This window comes from Podarcis raffonei, chromosome 18, assembly GCF_027172205.1.
Source record: "Podarcis raffonei isolate rPodRaf1 chromosome 18, rPodRaf1.pri, whole genome shotgun sequence".
NCBI lineage: Eukaryota > Metazoa > Chordata > Lepidosauria > Squamata > Lacertidae > Podarcis > Podarcis raffonei.
Window position 1 is genome coordinate 8,542,107 of NC_070619.1, and position 22,248 is coordinate 8,564,354.

The following is a 22,248-nucleotide window of genomic DNA, read 5'->3' on the forward strand; positions in this document are numbered from 1 at the left end:
ATTTACTTTATAGTACAGTGGTACCTCGGGTTACATACGCTTCAGGTTACACACTCCGCTAACCCAGAAATAGTGCTTCACGTTAAGAACTTTGCTTCAGGATAAGAACAGGAATTGGGCTCCGGCAGGGCGGCAGCAGCAGGAGGCCCCATTAGCTAAAGTGGTGCTTCAGGTTAAGAACAGTTTCAGGTTAAGAACGGACCTCCGGAACGAATTAAGTACTCAACTGTGCAGCACATGGATTATTGCTTTCATTTTAGGGATCAATGGTCTCGTTGGATAGTAAAATTCATGTTAAATTGCTGATTAAGGGGTTGTTTTTAAAAGTCTGGGACGGATTGATCCATTTTGCATTACTTCCTATGGTTTTGGAACGCTTTGGTTTTGGAACGGACTTCCGGAACGGATTAAGTTTGAGAACCAAGGTACCCCTGTAATTGTCACTGCGGTGCGTGCCTAGTTTTCCATTCCCCAAGCCCCCAAACCCAGCCCGCCGTACGTAATCTGTGGCATATTCCTTCTCTTCCGTTTTCCTCTTTTTGCTGCTGCTCAGATACTCCGAAATGGCTCGCATTCGCTCCCCGTTGGATAGCGCTAAGGAGCTCTGGGGAAGGAGGTAAAAGAAGCAAGTGTCTGTTTCAGTATTTCAGTCGCTGCACCTGCCCTCCCCGTGAAAAGCCCTCCCATCAGACGTCAAGGAAATAAACATCTATCCAATTTTTAGAAGACACCTGAGCTCACCCAGCAGTGAGTTCCATAGTTGAACTGCTCAAAGAATGCCTTCCTTTTGTCTATCCTGATATTTTGGCACCAGCACCTGCGTCCCCCAAATATATATACTGTATTTTTTGCTCTACAAGACTCACTTTTTCCCTCCTAAAAAGCAAGGGGAAATGTGTGTGCGTCTTACGGAGCGAATGCAGGCTGCGCAGCTATCCCAGAAGCCAGAACAGCAAGAGGGATTGCTGCTTTCACTGCGCAGCGATCCCTCTTGCTGTTCTGGCTTCTGGGATTCAGAATATGTTTTTCCTTGTTTTCCTCCTCCAAAAACTAGGTGCGTCTTGTGGTCTGGTGCGTCTTATAAAGCGAAAAATACAGTATATATACCGGAAACGTGGGAGATTACAAGGGGTCAAAAAAAATGGATGTACCGTGCCATATTAGAAGCAAAAAAGACTTGTTTTGATGAATTGGAAGAGTCACCCAAAAATCCCATTGAGCCCATGGATTGACAATACGGACAGACAAGTTACGTATGAACGAATCGCATAACGACGCAAATTAAGAATGGATAAATATGAAGAAATCTGGAAGGAATATTTAAGCAATAAGGCGGGAAGTAGATGGAGGAGAGATGGGGAAATATTGTTAAAAGGGTGTAGTTATAGGTATAAAAGGTAAAGGGACCCCTGACCATTAGGTCCAGTCGTGGCCGACTCTGGGATTGTGGCGCTCATCTCGCTTTATTGGCCGAGGGAGCCGGCGTACAGCTTCCGGGTCATGTGGCCAGCAGGACTAAGCCGCTTCTGGCGAACCAGAGCAGCGCATGGAAATGCCGTTTACCTTCCTGCCGGAGCAGTACCTGTTTATCTACTTGCACTTTGACGTGCTTTCGAACTGCTAGGTTGGCAGGAGCAGGGACCGAGCGACAGGCGCTCACCCCGTCGTTGCGGGGATTCGAACCGCCGACCTTCTGATCGGCAAGCCCTAGGCTCTGTGGTTTAACCCACAGCGCCACCTGCGTCCCTAGTTATAGGTATATCAGTACTCAAACCTGAATTGTTAAATTGTGTTATTGTGGTTTTTGTTGTATGTGTTTTTTGTGGTTGATGTCTGTATTGACAAAACGATTAAATAAATAAATCTATATATAGAAATAAGGAAACCCAAATTGGATGGGGCAACAAGCTTTGGGTGCCCCCACACAACGAGAAGGGGTGTGTGTCAAATGCTCAATACCCCCCACCCAGGGGAAAAAACAGGGGGGGGACACACACACAAACATTATTTTCAAAAGCGCAAATTGGCTGCCTCCCAAACCCTTTACAGCAAATGTTTTGTTCGACGGGCTTTTCCCACTCATTCTTCTCCATCTCTCCCCCCCACCCCAGCTCCAAACACATACAGAGCTGTAAAAATAAAATAAAGCGGGGGGGGGGGGAGAGAGAAACCCAGACACTCTCCAAAACGCACCCCCCTCCCCTCCAAAAAATTAATCATCTCTCTCTGTTTAGAAGTGATTTCTCGAGCGAAGGGTGGGGGGAAAGGAAAGGGGCGTCCGTACGGCTAAACAATTGGGGGGGGGTTGGTAGTGAAGGATTGAAGAATGGAAGGGAAGGGGTGGGAGGAAAAAAAGAGACTTACGGGACCCGGGTCTCTCTCTGTCGCCATGGCAACGCGGATCAGCAACAGGGAAAGGATGGAGAGAGAGAGAGAGAAATTTCAGTATCTCAAAAACAGCCACAATGGTGGAGGCATGCACACAGGGAAATAACAGCAGAATTGATATTTGTGAGCAAAATGTTAAAATAATATTATATTATATTTATCTATCATCTATCATCTATCTATCTATCATCTATCTATCTATATCTATCTATCTATCTATCTATCTATCTATCTATCTATCTATCTATCTATCTATCATCTATAATCCAGAGATGCATTTTAGATAAAAGGACACATTCTACTCATGTAAAAACACGCTGATTCCCGGACTGTCCACGGGCCGGATTGAGAAGGCGATTGGGCCGGATCCGGCCCCCGGGCCTTAGTTTGCCTACCCATGGTTTACACACACCCCCCTGACAAGATTACTCAAAATTAATAAGGTGCCTATCTTTTGCATTCGAGAAAGATAAGACCGCTGCGTAACTTGTTCCTGCCATTCCAAAACAAAGTTGAAAGTTTTGTGGCTTTCGTTTTTAAAACGATACACCCGTTTTTGAAAACTGAACTTGGCAATTTATTATTATTATTATTTTATTTATTTTATTATTTTACTGTTGTTAGCCACTCTGAGCCCGGCTTTGGCTGGGGAGGGCAGGATATAAATATTATTATTATTATTATTATTATTAAAGCTCCCACCATGTACCACCTTCGCCTAACCGCTTAGTTCACGGCAAGCGGCAGCGATTGGCCATGAGAGCAGGAGGAAAAAAAACCACCACGTACAGGAGCAGTCTACCTTTGGGGGACAGGAAAACATAGAACAAGCACAGAGAAGGCCAGGCAGTCGGCTTTCCTGCCTAGCTGAACCGAGTCCGGGCTGGCTGTCCTCTGTTGGAGACAGCGCACTGGGCCGTCGGAACCCGTGCCAAAGGAAAGGTTAAAATATGAAGAACAGAGGATCTAACGAACGGATTATTAAAAACGCGTGAGCCAAACGGTGGAAGTCTTTTTTAAAAAAACCCCACTTTATTTAAGGTAGATAAGGACAAGATGAAATTATACAATTGAATATAAATATAGATGGGAAACGGCTATGTATAGTGAATATTATCAACTTTAAAAAATTTCACCTATGATCTTTTTCTTTTACTTCTTTATTTTTTCTATGTTCCTTTTTTTCTGATATCTTAATCTTTCATTTCACTCCTTTATTGTGAATAGCATTTTATAGAGGTATAAATACAGTGGTACCTCGCAAGACGAATGCCTCGGAAGACGAAAAACTCGCAAGACGAAAGAGTTTTTCGTTTTCGGAGCTGCTTCGCAAGACGCATTTCCCTATGGGCTTGCTTTGCAAGACGGAAAAAAAACGTCTTGCAAGTTTGTTTCCTTTTACTTAAAAACGTTACAAAACTGTAACTTCGAGGAGCAACTCTTAGCACGCGGTGCGGTAGCCTTTTTTGAGGTTTTTGAAGCACTTTGGTGCTTTTTGCAGCTTTTCAAAACCTTCGTCGGAAACCGTGCCTCGCAAGACGAAAAAACCGCAAGACAAAAAAACTCACGGAACGAATTAATTTCGTCTTGCGGGGCACCACTGTAACTGTAAATATGAAAAGAGACAAAGTATTATCTCATTTTTCCCCTTGGTTATATCTATTTTCTTTTTCTTTTGTTGTAAATATGTACCGTATTTTTCACTCTATAAGACGCACCAGACCAAAAGACGCACCTAGTTTTTGGAGGAGGAAAACAAGAAAAAAAATATTCTGAATCCCAGAAGCCAGAACAGCAAGAGGGATCGCTGCGCACTGAAAGCAGCAATTCCTCTTGCTGTTCTGGCTTCTGGGATAGCTGTGCAGCCTGCATTCGCTCCATAAGACGCACACACATTTCCCCTTACTTTTTAGGAGGGAAAAAGTGAGTCTTACAGAGCAAAAAATACGGTATTTACACACACAAACCCGACTCTTAGCACCCCCCAGGTAATCTGCCTCCAGGGGGTGCTAGCACCCACGTTGGAAACCACTGGGTTAGAGCGTGGGACTGGGACTTGGGTTCAAATCCTCCCACTCAGCCACAAGGTATGTTTCCTAATTTGTACTTAATAAAAATTATTTTTTTAAAAAAAGAGAGGAAAGGTTAGACTTTGGTACCTCTGTGGTCCGTGTCGAGAAGACCTCGGTCGTCCTTGGCAAGGAGCTGGGCTTGGGCGCCCAGCACTCCAGACAACGCCAGCAGGCCAGATGCGCTGCCCAAGGTAGCCAGACTGCCCGGCTGCATGCCGGATGGGTGAGGGGTCAGTGGGATGGGCGGCGCGTGGTGCGAAAGGTGCTGAGCTTGGAGTTGATGCTGCGAGGAGACAGAAGGGGGTTTATAGAAGGGGGGGGACCAAATGTAGAATCACAGGACCATAGCTGTCAACTTACAGATTTGAAAATAAGGGACCAGCAGCTTCGAAAATAAGGGATCAGCAGCCTCGAAAATAAGGGATCAGCTGCCAAAATAAGGGATTTTCAGAGCACAGGGAGGTTCGACTTCTGAGCCCCTCCGAGCCAAAGGCAGAAAGCCCAGCCAGCAGCCAAACGAAGCCTCAAGCGGTGGTTCCCACAGCGCAGCAACCCGGCAAAGGGGATGCAGCAAGGAAAACCACCGTCACCTCTCCGCTGGGAAGCGCTGAGCAAAGGCGAGTCCCCAGGCAAGGCGGCCGAGTTGATCAGCACAAGGCATGCAAGCTCCACCCCCCAGTCGTTGTTAGACTCCTTATTGGGTGAGCAACGCAGCCGAGCAACACAGTTGGAGCCTCCCTCCTCCCTGGCTGGCCGGCAGGGAGGGAGGGAGGGAGAGGAGCTGCTTCCTTTGAAACCCGGGAAATTTAAGGGACATCATCAATAAGGGACAGCAGCGGGACACGGCGCTGGGATAAGGGACTGTCCCGCCAAATAGGTGACGCTTGACAGCTATGCACAGGACCAGGGAGCTGGAAGGGACCCCAGCGGTCATCTAGACCAACCCCCTGCAATGAAGGCATCTCAGCGCAAGCATCCATGAGAGACAGCCGTCCAACCTCTGCTTAAAAACCTCCAAGGAAGGAGAGTTCACCGCTTCAACTGGGAGTCTGTTCCGCTGTCAAACAACTCTTACTTTCAGAAAGTTTTTTCCCCTCCAATAATATTTATTGATTTTCATACAAACACATTACTTCTATAAAACAAAAGTAAAATAAGAAAAGTAAAAAAATAAAAATAAAAGAAAGAAGTGAAATAGGACAAAGAAACCAAGGAATAACCAAGAATACAACCACATACACATATACAGTAAAAAAAATAATTATTTAGACTTCCAATTTCATAAACATTTTGCTTGACTTCCTCTAGTCTCTTCCAACTGAATTTCCTTGTAACTAAATGTAGCAGTTTTCCAATATCATTGTTAAAAAAACAATATTCCAATTATAATCAAATTTCCTAAATTTTATTATCGTTCTATTTCTCATTTATTTATTTAATCCTAATTTAACCCTAGGCCAGTTTAGTTCTTTCAAGTAATTACAAATCTTTAATATTACAATATTTATTCAAATAATTTATTCCAATCTTCTTGATATTCCTCTTCCTTCTGGTCGCGGATTCTTCCGGTGAGATCAGCCAGCTCCATAAAGTCCATCATCTGCCATTCTTCTACAGATGGTAATTCTTGTGTTTTCCATTTTTGGGCTATTAAAATTCGTGCAGAAAGTTCTTCCTGATGTTTCATCAGAATCTCCTTTCTCCGGAAGAGGAGAAAACCAGCTGGCTCTTTCTTCCCTTAAGATATTTGAAGATGGCTCTCTTCTCGGTCTCCTCTTTCCCAGGCTAAACATATCCAGCTCCTTCGACCGTTCCTCATCAGGCTCGGTTTCCAAACCATTGATCGTCCTGGCCTCCCTCCTCTGAACACATTCCAGCTTGTCAACATCCTTCTTAAATTGTGGTGCCCAAAACCGTACCCAGGACTCCGACATTAGGCAGAATAGAGTGGGACGATCACTTCCCTCTCTTGGGTGAAAAGCAATGACAAACCTAGACAGCATCTTAAAAAGCAGAGACATCACCTTGCCAACAAAGGTCCGTATAGTTCAAGCTATGGTTTTCCCAGGAGTGATGTATGGAAGTGAGAGCTGGACCATAAAGAAGGCTGATCGCCGGAGAACGGATGCTTTTGAATTCTGGTGCTGGAGGAGACTCTTGAGAGTCCCATGGACTGCAAGAAGATCAAACCTCTCCATTCGGAAGGAAATCAGCCCTGAGTGCTCACTGGAAGGACAGATCCTGAAGCTGAGGCTCCAAGACTTTGGCCACCTCAGGAGAAGACTCCCTGGAAAAGACCCTGATGTTGGGAAAGATGGAGGTACAAGGAGAAGGGGACGACAGAGGACGAGATGGTGGGACAGTGTTCTCGAAGAGACCAGCATGAGTTTGACCAAACTGCGGGAGGCAGTGGAAGACAGGAGTGCCTGGTGTGCTCTGGTCCAGGGGGTCACCAAGAGGCGGACACGACTAAACAACAATCGCTTCCCTCGATCCGGGAGGCACAAAGGATTCTGGGTGAACCAGAACGGGAAAAGGAACAGGGAGGGTAGAGGAAAACGTTGCTATCACACAGTGCAAAGGCAAAGAACACAGACTGGACAGCGTCCCTCTCTGCTTAGTATTCAGAGAGTACCAGAGTTATTCTTAAAATAAAATTGTGGAAAAGAGGTTGTTTTTTTTAAAAAGGGGGTGTCTGTTTGAATGGCTGGGGCAACCCAGGCCGGGCAAAAATAATAAAATCATTATAATTTTTCTTCGGTGCGTTGAAAGACAGTGAGAGAATGGAAACAGCTCCGAGTGGCGGTTGCAGAAATCCCGAGCGGGGAATTGGTTTGCGGTAACGTGGTTAACCTGTGAGGCAGCCGTTCCGATTGGTTCCTTTTTTAAAAAAAAAAGTGTTTTCTTTCCTTCATAACAGAACGAACGGGCCATATTTAATTTAAAAGGCTCAAGAAAGGGAAGGTGACCCAGTTTCTTTAGCACGCATGGTTGTTGTTTACAAGGAGGGAGTTAAGGAGCGAAGGAGATGAGCAATCTCTCTCCTCTCCACACCCCTGGGAGGCAGTGTGGCTTAGTGGTTAGAGCGCCGGATATGATCTGGGAGACCCAGGGTTCGAATCCTTACTTGGCTATGAAGCTCAAGTGCCTCGGCACAAGGCCAGTAAATGGCAGCATAAGCCTACCTCACAGGGTTGCTGTGGGAACTGAATCAAAGGATTATAGGGTCGGCGGGGACCTCAAAGGTCATCCATTCCAGCCCCACGCAATGCAGGAATCCTGCCCACAGCCAATAAGGACGGTGTGTGTGTGGGAATAATGTGCACTCCCCTTTGAGCTCCTTGAAGGGGGAGAAGTGGAATTATAATTATAAGCTGAGTTGTTTGGCGTATGGTGCCGATAAGACCACGGTTGCAGGTTCGAATCCCCTCATGGGGCAGTTGAATATTCCTGCATTGCAGGGGGTTGGCCTAGATAATCCTGATGATGATGGTTTGGGGAAAAGGTACGGCTGGCTGGCACCCTGAAAATGCAGCGCTTTTGAAGAGAGATACTTGGGGAAAGGGACGGCTGGCTGGCACCCTGAAAATGGTGCTTGGGGAAAGGGTATGGCTGGCTGGCACCCTGAAAATGGTGTTTGGGGAAAGGGCGTGGCTGGCTGGCTGGCACCCTGAAAATGGTGTTTGGGGAAAGGGCGTGGCTGGCTGGCTGGAACCCTGAAAATGGTGTTTGGGGAAAGGGCGTGGCTGGCTGGCACCCTGAAAATGGTGTTTGGGGAAAGGGCGTGGCTGGCTGGCACCCTGGAAATGGTGCTTGGGGAAAGGGCGTGGCTGGCTGGCACCCTGAAAATGGTGTTTGGGGAAAGGGCGTGGCTGGCTGGCACCCTGAAAATGGTGTTTGGGGAAAGGGCGTGGCTGGCTGGCACCCTGGAAATGGTGCTTGGGGAAAGGGCGTGGCTGGCTGGCACCCTGGAAATGGTACTTGGGGAAAGGGTATGGCTGGCTGGCACCCTGAAAATAGTGTTTGGGGAAAGGGCGTGGCTGGCTGGCACCCTGGAAATGGTGCTTGGGGAAAGGGCGTGGCTGGCTGGCACCCTGGAAATGGTGCTTGGGGAAAGGGCGTGGCTGGCTGGCACCCTGAAAATAGTGTTTGGGGAAAGGGCGTGGCTGGCTGGCACCCTGAAAATGGTGCTTGGGGAAAGGGCGTGGCTGGCTGGCACCCTGGAAATGGTGCGTGGCGAAAGGGCATGGCTGGCTGGAACCCTGAAAATGGTACTTGGGGAAAGGGCGTGGCTGGCTGGCACCCTGGAAATGGTGCATGGCGAAAGGGCATGGCTGGCTGGAACCCTGAAAATGGTACTTGGGGAAAGGGCGTGGCTGGCTGGCACCCTGAAAATGGTGTTTGGGGAAAGGGCGTGGCTGGCTGGCACCCTGGAAATGGTACTTGGGGAAAGGGTATGGCTGGCTGGCACCCTGAAAATAGTGTTTGGGGAAAGGGCGTGGCTGGCTGGCACCCTGAAAATGGTGCTTGGGGAAAGGGCGTGGCTGGCTGGCACCCTGGAAATGGTGCTTGGGGAAAGGGCGTGGCTGGCTGGCACCCTGAAAATAGTGTTTGGGGAAAGGGCGTGGCTGGCTGGCACCCTGAAAATGGTGTTTGGGGAAAGGGCGTGGCTGGCTGGCACCCTGGAAATGGTGCGTGGCGAAAGGGCATGGCTGGCTGGAACCCTGAAAATGGTACTTGGGGAAAGGGCGTGGCTGGCTGGCACCCTGGAAATGGTGCGTGGCGAAAGGGCGTGGCTGGCTGGCACCCTGAAAATGGTACTTGGGGAAAGGGCGTGGCTGGCTGGCACCCTGGAAATGGTGCGTGGCGAAAGGGCATGGCTGGCTGGCACCCTGAAAATGGTACTTGGGGAAAGGGCGTGGCTGGCTGGCACCCTGGAAATGGTGCGTGGCGAAAGGGCGTGGCTGGCTGGCACCCTGAAAATGGTGCTTGGGGAAAGGGCGTGGCTGGCTGGCACCCTGGAAATGGTGCGTGGCGAAAGGGCGTGGCTGGCTGGCACCCTGAAAATGGTACTTGGGGAAAGGGCGTGGCTGGCTGGCACCCTGGAAATGGTGCGTGGCGAAAGGGCATGGCTGGCTGGCACCCTGAAAATGGTACTTGGGGAAAGGGCGTGGCTGGCTGGCACCCTGGAAATGGTGTTTGGGGAAAGGGCGTGGCTGGCTGGCACCCTGGAAATGGTGTTTGGGAAAGGGCGTGACTGACTGGCACCCTGAAAATGGTACTTGGGGAAAGGGTATGGCTGGCTGGCACCCTGAAAATGGTACTTGGGGAAAGGGCATGGCTGGCTGGCACCCTGAAAATGGTACTTGGGGAAAGGGCATGGCTGGCTGGCACTCAGAACACACAAAAACCTCCTGCTGCCAAGTCCTTCTCGGCAGCTACAAATCTGCCATCCTTTCCTAGAGCTCGCCGGCTCCAGTTTCAGTCTTTCCGCCGCTGTGCGCGATCACGTGCCCCTTTCCTCCCCGTTCCAGACGTCCCACTCCGGACTCCCCAGCCTCTTGCGCTAAATCCAATTACCCACAGCCATTATCATTACCGCGTCCCTCCGGTTAGAGCCTTTTCTAATCCGCTCATTAACCGCGGCAATAGAGCAATCCGCCGTCCCTGCCAACACACCTTTAAAAGGGCTCCCCTTCCTCCCTCCCTCCCTGTAAGATTCAGGATGGCATCCGTGCTGAGCTCTCGTGAGCGAGAAACACAAGAAGAGCCAGGAGAAATCAGATTCCGTTTGCATTTAAAAGCAAGCCAATGAAACCTAGGAAATTGCACACAGACAGGCAGAAAAACCTCTCAAAATGTGCACCATCCCCAAATTCTGCATCGCTCGTTTGAGCAACCAAATCTTCTACACACACAAACACACAAAGCACGCTTTGGGCGCGTTAAAACACATTTACACACGCACGCCTATGTGGAATTAACGTGCAAATCTAAGCGTCACGTTATGAAAACTCCTGAGGGTTTTTCGACTGCTTTTCGGGAGTTGCGGCTGGGTTTTCGTTTTACAATCCAGAAGTATAAGCTTGTTAACAAATAATTTTTGCTCTGGAAAACTGTGTACAAAGCAGAACTAGATACCTAAAAGTGTTGATCGGTGGTGTGTGTTTATATATATTTCTTTATACGGTGGAAAACCATGGTTTCCGAGCGTCTCGGAAGCTGAATGTTTCGGTTTCCGAACGCCGGAAACCCGGAAGTAATTGCTTTGGTTTTCAAACGCTTTTCGGAAGTTGAACGATTTCTGTTGTGTTTTTTCCAATTTCCCCCAATGCCTTTGATGACCGCCCTTTGCACCTCGATTGTCTAACGTTTCGGAAGTCGAACGGTCTTTCGACACAGAGGTACCACTGTGTTGACATAATCCGTAATATATCTGAAAGGCCGTTAAGTAAAGGTAAAGGGACCCCTGACCATTAGGTCCAGTCGTGGCCGACTCTGGGGTTGCGGCGCTCATCTCGCTTTACTGGCCGAGGGAGCCGGCGTACAGCTTCCGGGTATGTGGCCAGCAGGACTAAGCCGCTTCTGGCGAACCAGAGCAGCGCACGGAAAAGCCATTTACCTTCCCGCCGGAGAGGTACCTATTTATCTACTTGCAGTTTTATGTGCTTTCGAACTGCTAGGTTGGCAGGAGCAGGGACCGAGCAATGGGAGCTCACCCCATCGCGGGGATTCGAACCGCCGACCTTCTGATCGGCAAGTCCTAGGCTCTGTGGTTTAACCCACAGCGCCACCCAATAGAAGGATGATAATAAAGACCTGTTGGACAGCTGCCTTAGGAGGCGATGCTGGAGGTATTGAAAGCAGAAGTTGGATAACTGTTTCCCAGGGATGCTGCGATTGCATCAAGCAGAGGTGATTTGTCCGGGGGGGGGGGGTGTTAAATATTCCAACCTGAAAAATATTGGGCCACCGGTCTCAGACTGGCCATAGATTTGCCCAGCGCGGTGGAGAAGAAAAAAGGCGGGGTTTCGATTGTGGATAAAACCTCTCAGGGGCATAAACAGAGACAGCCTGTCGACATCATTGCGTAACTTTCTATAGCAGTGATACCCCGTGTGTCTGCTCCAGGTTAAGAGAATGCTTGTATGGCTAGCGTCAAGGTGACTCGTTCTCCTGGAGAGCAGAAGGGGGGGCAGGTTTCTTAGATCAGGAGGAGCCCCCCCCCCCCGAGCTACAAATCTCTCGGATCAGACCAACAGCCCGTCTGGCGCAGCGTCCTTTTCCGCAAGTCCCAAACAGAAGACCACTTCGCCCCCCCCCTCCGAAAATGGTTTCTGGAAACCTTCCCGGCTACAACTGCGAAAGCCCCCTGCTTGGCGAATTTGCCTAATCCTGTTTTGAAGCCATCCCAAGTTGGCAGCCATCGCTGCCTTGTGGCGAAGCGAGTTCCCACGGTCTAACTTTCCAGCCAAAGGAAGAAGGGCCTTTATTTTCTCTGCCCTGAATCGCCCAGCGGTCAGTTCCCTCGGTCCTAGATTTTCTCTAGCCGGTGGTTTTCGGTGGGGTGCCTAGAATGATGGTCAGGGGTGATGTGGTCAACACAGGCTTCTGTCCCTCTTTCCTTCCTCTGATGCCCTCTGGCGTCTCTGTCTCCCCAAGGCTTGCACAGCTGTTTGTTGCAGCAGCCCCGGCTGCAAGCTCCCCGTGCGAATGGCGCGTCTGGGGCTGGCCAGGGGGTGCTGGGCGCCAGGAACTGAGCCGGCCTCGGATTAAGCAAGCAAGCGGGCAAGGAAGCCCAGTCTGCCAGCCCTTGCTGTTGGGAACGGGCAGGCAAGTCCCAAACCCCTGTGGGGCAGTTTAAGGAGGCACCTTTCTTGGGGGGGTAGCTCAGAGACCAGGGGGGTCGGCAGCAGCTGCCCAGACGACTCCCCAGGAGAGGGGAGTAGAGGGGAGGCTGTGGGAACGCTCCACAAGGGAGGGTGTTTGAAAAGGAGTGAGGGACTGCCATCTCTCCGGTCATAACTGGGCTCTGAGACCCCCCCACGCGTGCCGCAGAAATAACATATAGTGGTAAAGTAAAAGTAAAGGTACCCCTGCCCATACGGGCCAGTCGTGTCCGACTCTGGGGTTGTGCGCCCATCTCACTTAAGAGGCCGGGGGCCAGCGCTGTCCGAAGACACTTCCGGGTCATGTGGCCAGCATGACAAGCTGCATCTGGCGAGCCAGCGCAGCACACGGAAACGCCGTTTACCTTCCCGCTAGTAAGCGGTCCCTATTTATCTACTTGCACCCGGGGGTGCTTTCGAACTGCTAGGTTGGCAGGCGCTGGGACCGAACGATGGGAGCGCACCCTGCCGCGGGGATTCGAACCACCGACCTGACGATCGGCAAGTCCTAGGCGCTGAGGTTTTACCCACGTCCAACATATAGTGGTACCTCGGGTTAAGTACTTAATTTGTTCTGGAGGTCCGTACTTAACCTGAAATTGTTCTTAACCTGAAGCACCGCTTTAGCTAATGGGGCCTCCGCTGCTGCCGCGCCGCCGGAGCACGATTTCTGTTCTTATCCTGAAGCATAGTTCTTAACCTGAAGCACTATTTCTGGGTTAGCGGAGTCTGTAACCTGAAGCGTATGTAACCTGAAGCGTATGTAACCCGAGGTACCACTGTAGTTGGTCGAGGGAGCCGTGGACTTGAAAAGGTTGAAAACCTCTGCTGTATCCCCCATGCATAATTTTTATAAACTATTGCCATGCGCTCTACGTGGGGCTACCTTTGAAGGTGACCCGGAAACTACAACTAATCCAAAATGCGGCAGCTAGACTGGGGACTTGGAGCGGCCGCCGAGACCACATAATAGCAGTCTTGAAAGAACTACACTGGCTCCCAGTACGTTTCCGAGCACAATTCAAAGTGTTGGTGCTGACCTTTAAAGCCCTAAACGGCCTCGGTCCAGTATCCCCGAAGGAGCATCTCCACCCTCATCGTTCTGCCCGGACGCTGAGGTCCAGCTCCGAGGGCCTTCTGGCGGTTCCCTCATTGCGAGAAGCAAAGCTACAGGGAACCAGGCAGAGGGCCTTCTCAGTGGTGGCGCCCGCCCTGTGGAACGCCGTTCCATCAGATGTCAAAGAGATAAACAACTACCTGACATTCAGAAGACATCTGAAGGCAGCCCTGTTCAGGGAAGTTTTTAATGTGTGACATCTTAGTGTATTTTTGGTCTCTGTGGAAGCCACCCAGAGTGGCCGGGGAAACCCAGCCAGATGGGCGGGGTACAAATAATAAATAATTATTATTATTATTATTATTATTATTATTATTATTATTATTATTATTAACTAAAAAGCCCCCCAACGCTGCGGAGAAAGCGTTCCTTTCCTGAACAGTTTTGTTTTCCCATTTCGAGGTGAGGGATAAAGATGGGAGTTATAGTTCAGTAACACCCAGAAGCTCATAGCCACACAACCCCATAGTTAAAGGGTTTGGGGTGGGGTGGGGAGGAGAGGAAGGCTTCGGGCTCCCCCAAGAGCGTGGGAGGGAAGTGGGGGTCCACATACCCCGATTGAAACATTCACTTCTTCCATAGTCACCTGCTTCGCTCGTTCAACCGCTTGCACCACTTGTTGTTGATGCTGGAGGAAAGAAAGGGAGAAGAAGGATAATTTAACGAGTGCATCAGAAAAGAAAAAAGGTTGGGGGTCCATCAAGGCTGGTGGGCAGGTGTGAGGACTCCCTGGTCCTGAATGGGTTAACTGTGCCCCTGAAGGACCAGGTGCGCAGCCTGGGAGTCATTTTGGACTCACAGATGTCCATGGAGGCGCAGGTCAGTTCTGAAAAAACACCCCGCACTGCAAAGCTCAGTTTGAAGGCTTCGCTTGTAACAATAGCAACACAAATAAATATTCTGGCTAGCAGTCCCCCTTGCATCTGTTGTAGAGGAAGAAAAAAATGGGAAGAAGGAATGGAGTCGATTGCGAAAGGGCATGGCTGGCATACCAAGAAAAAACACCCCGCACTGCAAAGCTCAGTTTGAAGGCTTCGCTTGTAACAATAGCAACACAAATAAATATTCTGGCTAGCAGTCCCCCTCTGTTGAAGGAGGATGGGAAACCAGGAAGGAGAAGGAATGGAGTCAATGGCGAAAGGGCATGGCTGGCATATTTTTAGAAGAGCATGTGTGAAGACGAGACACTCACCTCCTGGGACAAAAACGGGATGAGCTGAGCACAGATGACGTTGAGCCGCTTGGCAATCTCCGTCTGCAAAGGCAAGGAGCAGAGACAAGAGAGGAAAAGGAAGATGGCAGGCTTAGACAGAAAACAGAGATGGGCATCGATGCTTCTCAGCCGGTGGCAAACAGTTAAATCGGGGGCCGTATAAACCCCCTTAACGGCTTGGGATCAGTTCAGACCTTCTCCCCGCATAAATTCCCATTTGGCCACTTCAATCTGTGGCAGTTTAACACCTGCTCAGAATTTGGAAGTATTTGCAAGTGCCTGTGGAACTCCCTGCCACTTGATGACAAGCAGGCACCGTTCTCATTTGCGGCCCCTGCTAAAAACATTCTTCCTGAGACAAGCGTCCCCAGAGGCTCAGTTTTAATCAATTTTTACCTTTTTTAAAACCGTTAAATTATCGTAGGTAATTTTCCTTACTGGATAGTTTTATTGTTTTCTCTTTTGTTTATTTTTTGAGTGTTTTCTTTGTGGAGTATAAAAGGTAAAGGGACCCCTGACCGTTAAGTCCACTCACGGACGACTCTGGGGTTGCGGCGCTCATCTCGCTTTATTGGCCGAGGGAGCCGGCCTACAGCTTCCAGGTCATGTGGCCAGCAGGACTAAGCCGCTTCTGGCAAACCAGAGCAGCGCACGGAAACGCCGTTTACCTTCCTGCCGGAGTGGTACCTATTTATCTACTTGCACTTTGACGTGCTTTTGAACTGCTAGGTTGGCAGGAGCAGGGACTGAGCAACGGGAGCTCACCCCGTCGCAGGGATTCGAACCGCTGACCTTTTGATTGGCAAGTCCTAGGCTCTGTGGTTTAACCCACAGCGCCACCCGTGCCCCTTTTGTGGGGTATACACTTAGATAAATAAAAGAACAACCGGCCTCACTTCTCCCCGTTTTCCTCACGCAACCACTAGGCGCCACTACCTTCCCGCCTGTGGCAGCGGCACCTTCATTCAGAGTAAGGATGAGGAGCCTCGTGTGGCCGGCCCCTTGACGCTTTCAACTGGCCCTTGTGATCCCCCCCCCCAAGGCCACAGACACCCTAGTCCGGCTGCATTGTTGTTTATAGTCATTTAGTCGTGTCCGCCTCTTCGTGACCCCCTGGACCAGAGCACGCCAGGCCCTCCTGTCTTCCACTGCCTCCCGCAGTTTGGTCAAACTCATGCTGGTAGCTTCGAGAACACTGTCCCACCATCTCGTCCTCTGCCGTCCCCTTCTCCTTGCGCCCTCCATCTTTCCCAACATCAGGGTCTTTTCCAGGGAGTCTTCTCTTCTCATGAGGTGGCCAAAGTATTGGAGCCTCAGCTTCAGGACCTGTCCTTCCAGTGAGCACTCAAGGCTGATTTCCTTCAGAATGGAGAGGTTTGATCTTCTTGCAGTCCATGGGACTCTCAAGAGTCTCCTCCAGCACCAGAATTCAAAAGCATCCATTCTTCGGCGATCAGCCTTCTTGATGGTCCAGCTCTCACTTCCATACATCACTACTGGGAAAACCAGAGCTTTTACTATACGGACCTTTGTTGGCAAGGTGGTGTCTCTGCTGCAGTCCGGCTGCACTCTCCTATAAATGCAACCCAAACCCCCGGGGTGCTTTGAAGTCTCCCGTTTCTACGTCGCTTCGCGGGAAACGAAAACCACGCGCCGGAGAGACCAGATGCTTGATCGCACATCCTCCGAAAACAGGGAGGGGGAAACCGAGGCAGAAATAGAGGAATCGAGGCACCGCCAGCAGGTACTTTCTGGGAAAGATTTAATTCTCTCCCGGGGCTGGCAGTAATGGATTCTCCCTCCTTAATGCACCGATGGGCAGGGGTGGCTCCTGAGGGAAAGAGCCAGCCTCCAATTCACTCGCGCTCGTTAATGTTCAATTTAGTGGCACTTTAACGCTCGGGGTATGAAAAACGATCAGGCCCGACTCGGCAGGCTTTCCCCCCGCCCCGCCCCTGCTTCTCCGCAGCCCCCACAGCTTCCTCTCCCAGAAACCTCTCCCCTTTCCTGCGGGGAAAATATATATATATATATTTATCGACAGCCTGATTCTGCATGCAGAAATCACTCTCCCGCCTTCGCCCAAAAGGCAAGAGCCATTAACCAGAGTTTGGCTTCTTTGCAGAACCACAGCAAAGCGTTTCATTGCATGCCCCCTCCAAAATAAAATAAATAATACTTAGGCTACAGGTAAAATTAATCTGTAGGGACGTAGGTGGTGCTGTGGGTTAAACCACAGAGCCTAGGACTTGCTGATCAGTCGGCGACTCCCTGTGTAAAACCCCAAAGAGCTGAGGCCAGTCATTGCCGCTGCTTCTTCTTTCGCGATCCCTCGTAGCCGAGTCCACGAACACAGTTTTAACAGTGAGTCCGTAAATGACTGTGGAGGCCAATTCTGGATCCCCACGTCCTTCCACAGTGGGGACAGAGGTTTCCAGGTGGGAGTTGATCCTGGTAAGGGTTTGCCAAGCGTGCCTTCCTCTTAGCAGTTTCTCCCTTGCATCCTGAGTTTGAGTGTCTTCAAAGCCGATGACACTTTTGGTCAAGGCTGTTCTCCAACTGGAGCGCTCGCAGGCCAGTGTTTCCCATTTTTAAAGATTTGCCTGGAGAGAGTCTTTGAACTTCTTTTGTTGACCACCAGCTTTCCATTTTTAAGTTGGGAACAGAGCAGTTGCTTTGGAAGACGATAATCAGGCATCCTCACAACATGGCCAGTCCAACGAAGTTGATGTTGAGGAGTCCTTTCTTCGACACTGGTGATCTTTGCTTCTTCCAGTACACTGCCATTAGTTCGCCTGTCTTCCCAAGGGATGTGTAAAAAATTTCAGAGACAACGCTGATGGAATATTTCGAGGAGTTGGAGATGCCGTTTATAAGTGGTCCACATTTCACCAGCGCATAGTAAGGTTGGTCCCTACTCCTGCCAACCTAGCAGTTCGAAAGCACATCAAACTGCTAGTAGATAAATAGGTACCACTCTGGCGGGAAGGTAAACGGCGTTTCTGTGCGCTGCTCTGGTTCGCCAGAAGCGGCTTAGTCATGCTGGCCACATGACCCAGAAGCTGTACGCCGGCTCCCTCGGCCAGTAAAGCGAGATGAGCGCCACAACCCCGTAGTCGGCCACGACTGGACCTAATGGTCAGGGGTCCCTTTACCTTTTAACTGTTCCTAAATGGGACGCGGGTGGCGCTGTGGTCTAAACCACAGAGCCTAGGGCTTGCCGATCAGAAGGTCAGCGGTTCAAATCTCCATGTTGCTCTATCCCTGCTCCTGCTAACCTAGCAGTTCGAAAGCACGTCGAAGTGCAAGTAGATAAATAGGTACCGCTCCGGCGGGAAGGTAAACGGCGTTTCCATGCGCTGCTCTGGTTCGCCAGAAGCGGCTTAGTCCTGCTGGCCACGTGACCCGGAAGCTGTACACCGGCTCCCTCGGCCAGTAAAGCGAGATGAGCGTCGCAACCCCAGAGTCGGCCACGACTGGACCTAATGGTCAGGGGTCCCTTCACCTTAGGATGTATGTATGCTTGTTTTAAAAAATTTTTGGAAAATTAATTTTAAAAAATTAGGGGGGGGAGAAGTTTTTGGGTTGGAGCTGAGCAAGAAGGATCCGTCGACACGGCCAAGGCGATAACTCCAAAAGCGGCCGTCCCTGCAAAAGCCCAGCTCCTATTTGTCACGCAGGGGCTGTCAAGAGCCTAGAGTTACGAGCCCTTGTTAAAAGGTGAGGGTTTGGGGGGAGAGCGAGAAGGGGGGAACCCCCCCCCAAGGAGTGCAGACAGCCTGTTGGCAGCCGGCCAGCGGCACCTGAACTCAGCTGTAAATCTTGCCAGAGGAAATGAACAAGGGGGGGCAGCGGTTGTGGGGTGTGGAGAGAGCTGGCAGCAGGAGAATTCCAAGAGGGAGCGAAATTAAAAAGACGAAGCGTTGTGGGGAGGAAAAAAGACCAGATGGAAGTTCTGCCAGGAAAGCTGGTTCCAGATGGGGCTGTGCCAGGCATAGGCTTCCGCCCAGATCGGATGGGGGGTGTCTTCCTACACACACACACCCCCACTCTGGGCAGGCACCAGGTGCCAGGGCATTGCAAGGTGGTTTAAGAGCAGGGGTAGGCAAACTAAGGACCGGGGGCCAAATCCGGCCCAATCGCCTTCCAAATCCGGCCCCCGGGCGGTCCAGGAATCAGCGTGTTTTTATACAAGTAGAAAGTGTCCTTTTATTTAAAATGCATCTCTGGGTTATTTGTGGGGCCTGCCTGGTGTTTTCACATGAGTAATAATAATAATAATACATTTTATTTATATCCCGCCCTCCCCAGACAAAGTGTGGCTCACAAGCAGTAATAAAAACAAGTTGAATGAATACAACTTAAAAACAAAATTAAAATACAACAGTAAAATATTGAAACATTAAAATGGGCGCTTTTATTTAAAATGCATCTCTGGGTTATCTGTGGGGCCTGCCTGGTGTTTTCACACGAGTAAAATTTGCCCTTTTATTTAAAATGCATCTCAGGGTTATTCGTGGGGCATAGGAATTCGTTCATTTTCTTTCCTTTCCAAAATATAGTCCGGCCCCCCACAAGGTCTGAGGGACAGTAGACTGGCCCCCTGCTGAAAAAGTTTGCTGACGCCTGTTTGAGAGTATCGGGGGGACGGGGAGCAGGGTTCGAATCCTAACCCGCTTGGTCCCCCATAGCTGTCAACGTTTCCCTTTTTTAAAGGGAAATTCCCTTATTCCGAATAGGAATAGGATTCCTCGCAAGAAAATGGAAAAGTTGACAGCTACGGCTCGGTCCCTTGTGAGCATAGCTGTCAAGCGTTCCTTATTTGGTGGGAAAGTCCCTTATCCCAGCGCCGTGTCCCGCTGCTGTCCCTTATTGATGATGTCCCTTCAATTTCCCGGGTTTCAAAGGAAGCAGCTCCTCTCCCTCCCTCCCTGCCGGCCAGGGAGGAGAGAGGCTCCAACTGTGTTGCTTGGCTGCCTTGCTCACCCAATAAGGAGTAAGAACGACTGGGGGGTGGAGCTTGCATGCCTTGTGCCAATCAAATCAGCCGCCTTGCCTGGGGACTCGCCTTTGCTCAGCGCTTCCCAGCGGAGAGGTGACGGTGGTTTTCCTTGCTTCATCCCCTTTGCCGGGTTGCTGCGCTGTGGGAACCACCGCTTGAGGCTTCGTTTGGCTGCTGGCTGGGCTTTCTGCCTTTGGCTCGGAGGGGCTCAGAAGTCGAACCTCCCTGTGCTCTGAAAATCCCTTATTTTGGCTGCTGATCCCTTATTTTCGAGGCTGCTGGTCCCTTATTTTCAAATCTGTAAGTTGACAGCTATGCTTCTGAGTAGCCTTAGGGGGCCAATGGCTGACTCTCTCTCAGGCTGACTCTACATGGCAGGGCTGTTTTTAGGATGAAATTGCAAGGCGGGGCAGAGGTGGGGACGTCACCTGGGGCTCCTTGTAGGTGGGCCACAAATGCAACACATTAATGCCTCTGGGAAAGGTCGGAAGAGGAGTGTTCAGAGGCAATTGCTGCCTCTGAACGGTGGAGGGAGAACGCAGCCATTGTTTGTCGCCTCCTCCTCCCAGAATTTGCCTAAGCTTGCTTTGGAGCTGTTCAAGGCCATCAAAAGCACAGCAAGGAGGGAGCCAGTCTTAACCTCTCTCGGGAAGCAATGCCGCAATCTGGGGGCAGCCACAGAAAAGGCCCTGCTCTCTCGCACAACACTCACCGCGCTTCTACGGTTGGCAGAGCCGAGAAAATTGTAAACAGCTTTAAAACGCCAGCAGGGGTGGATTTAAAACAAGCAGCCAACTAATAATTTGAACTGAGCGCAAAAGGACAAATAATAAATAGATTTAAATCGGATATGCGGCGATATCGGGCATAAGCAACTACGGAGAGGAAAGGGGAAGAGGTTTGATATTCTTATTTGGTAACTTTAACCGGATGCGTAAATTTGTTTGGAAAATGAGAAATAAAATAAGGCTGGGCGCCATTATACTGTCTGATTCCTGGGAAAACATGGGCGTACGACAGCCCTAGGAAACGGAGTAGGCCCCACAGCCCTTCTTTGGATATTGATTATTATCGATTACCATCGTTCGTTACATTTGTACATCCCCCTTCAAGTGTCCTCAAGGTTGTGGGGCTCGGAAGCAGACGCCAGATATTGCTATTCTCAGCAAAGCTCGCTTGCCGTCTAGATTGGAAGATCTTTGGGGCAGAGACCCTGCATGATTTTTGCTTCCCCCTACACACAGAGGGGCCTTATCAGATCGGAGCCAAACACAAACATACACAAACACATCTATAAATAAACACATCTATAAATAAATATACCTGTTTGTGCATTTCGATGTTCAAACCGTAGGACATTTCGTAGTACTGCAAAACAAAGATTTTTCTTTTATTTTTCTGAAGAAAAAGAAAAAGTCCTGTGCATATATAAGAGTGCAGTAAGTCAAGGCTTAAAGGTAAAGGTAAAGGGACCCCTGACCATTAGGTCCAGTCGCAGACGACTCTGGGGTTGCGGTGCTCATCTCGCTTTACTGGCCGAGGGAGCCGGCGTACAGCTTCCAGGTCATGTGGCCAGCAGGACTAAGCCGCTTCTGGCGAACCAGAGCAGCGCACGGAAACACCGTTTCCCTTCCTGCCGGAGCGGTCCCTATTTATCTACTTGCACTTTGACGTGCTTTTGAACTGCTAGGTTGGCAAGAGCAGGGACCGAGCAATGGGAGCTCACCCCGTCATTGCGGGGATTCGAACCGCCGACCTTCTGATCGGCAAGTCCGAGGCTCTGTGGTTTAACCCACAGCGCCACCCGCGTCACGGCTTAGGGACCCTCTTTACACCATCATCCAACCCTTCCCCACCCCCCAAAAAACCCCCACATTGGCCCCAGTACGGCGCTTACCATAACATAATGCCTCTGGATTTCTGTTTTTTCCGTGGCGAGTTTCTCACATTCCAGTTTCAAGCTGCAAAGAGAAGGGAACGGACATAGGAAGATCAAAAATTATATCAAAAATTATCGATCTGGTTATACCAGGGGTCAGCAACCACGGAGGCTGTTTAACTGGCCCACGAACTGCCCACGAAATGAGCCGCCCGCTCGGTCAGTCCCCGTGCACTGCGCTAAACCAGCACAACGTGGCACTGGGACTCTCTTCCGTGGCTCCAGAAATTGCTTCTGCACATGCCCAGACGCCGGAAATCGTTTCTGCGCATGCCCAGACGCCGGAAATCGTTTCTGCGCATGCCCAGACGCCGGAAATCGCGTCTGCACATGCCCAGATGCCGGCAATTACTTCTGCGCATGCCCAGACGCCGGAAATTGCATCTGCGCATGTCTGGATGCTGGAAATAGCGCCTGCGCTTGTCTGCAGTGCCGGAAATCGCTTCTGTGGACGACCAGACGCCAGAATTCATGTCTGCGCATGCCTAGACACCAGAAATCGCGTCTGCGCATGTCCGTGGTGTCAGAAATAAGCTTCTGCGCATGTCCGCGGTGCCGGAAATCGCTTCTGCACATGCCCAGATGCCAGAAATCACTTCTGCGCATGTCTGCGGTGCCGGAAATCGCT

The 22,248-nt window shown here is 50.3% G+C and overlaps 1 protein-coding gene across 2 annotated transcripts in view; it reads right to left on the reverse strand.

Annotated features, from left to right (window-relative positions):
* Nucleotides 1-22,248, reverse strand: part of LOC128405527 (transducin-like enhancer protein 1) — a 44,696-nt gene that overhangs the window by 16,244 nt on the left and 6,204 nt on the right. The window contains exons 4-10 of one of the 2 annotated variants that reach the window (XM_053372267.1): nucleotides 21,579-21,642; nucleotides 21,005-21,049; nucleotides 14,659-14,721; nucleotides 14,053-14,094; nucleotides 4,548-4,743; nucleotides 2,365-2,381; nucleotides 500-604 (exon numbers count right to left, since the gene is read on the reverse strand). In XM_053372267.1, the coding sequence (XP_053228242.1) occupies nucleotides 500-604; nucleotides 2,365-2,381; nucleotides 4,548-4,743; nucleotides 14,053-14,094; nucleotides 14,659-14,721; nucleotides 21,005-21,049; nucleotides 21,579-21,642 (532 nt within the window). Of the gene's footprint in view, nucleotides 1-499; nucleotides 605-2,364; nucleotides 2,382-4,547; nucleotides 4,744-14,019; nucleotides 14,095-14,658; nucleotides 14,722-21,004; nucleotides 21,050-21,578; nucleotides 21,643-22,248 lie in introns of both variants that reach the window. The other variant, XM_053372265.1, reaches the window with a different exon arrangement.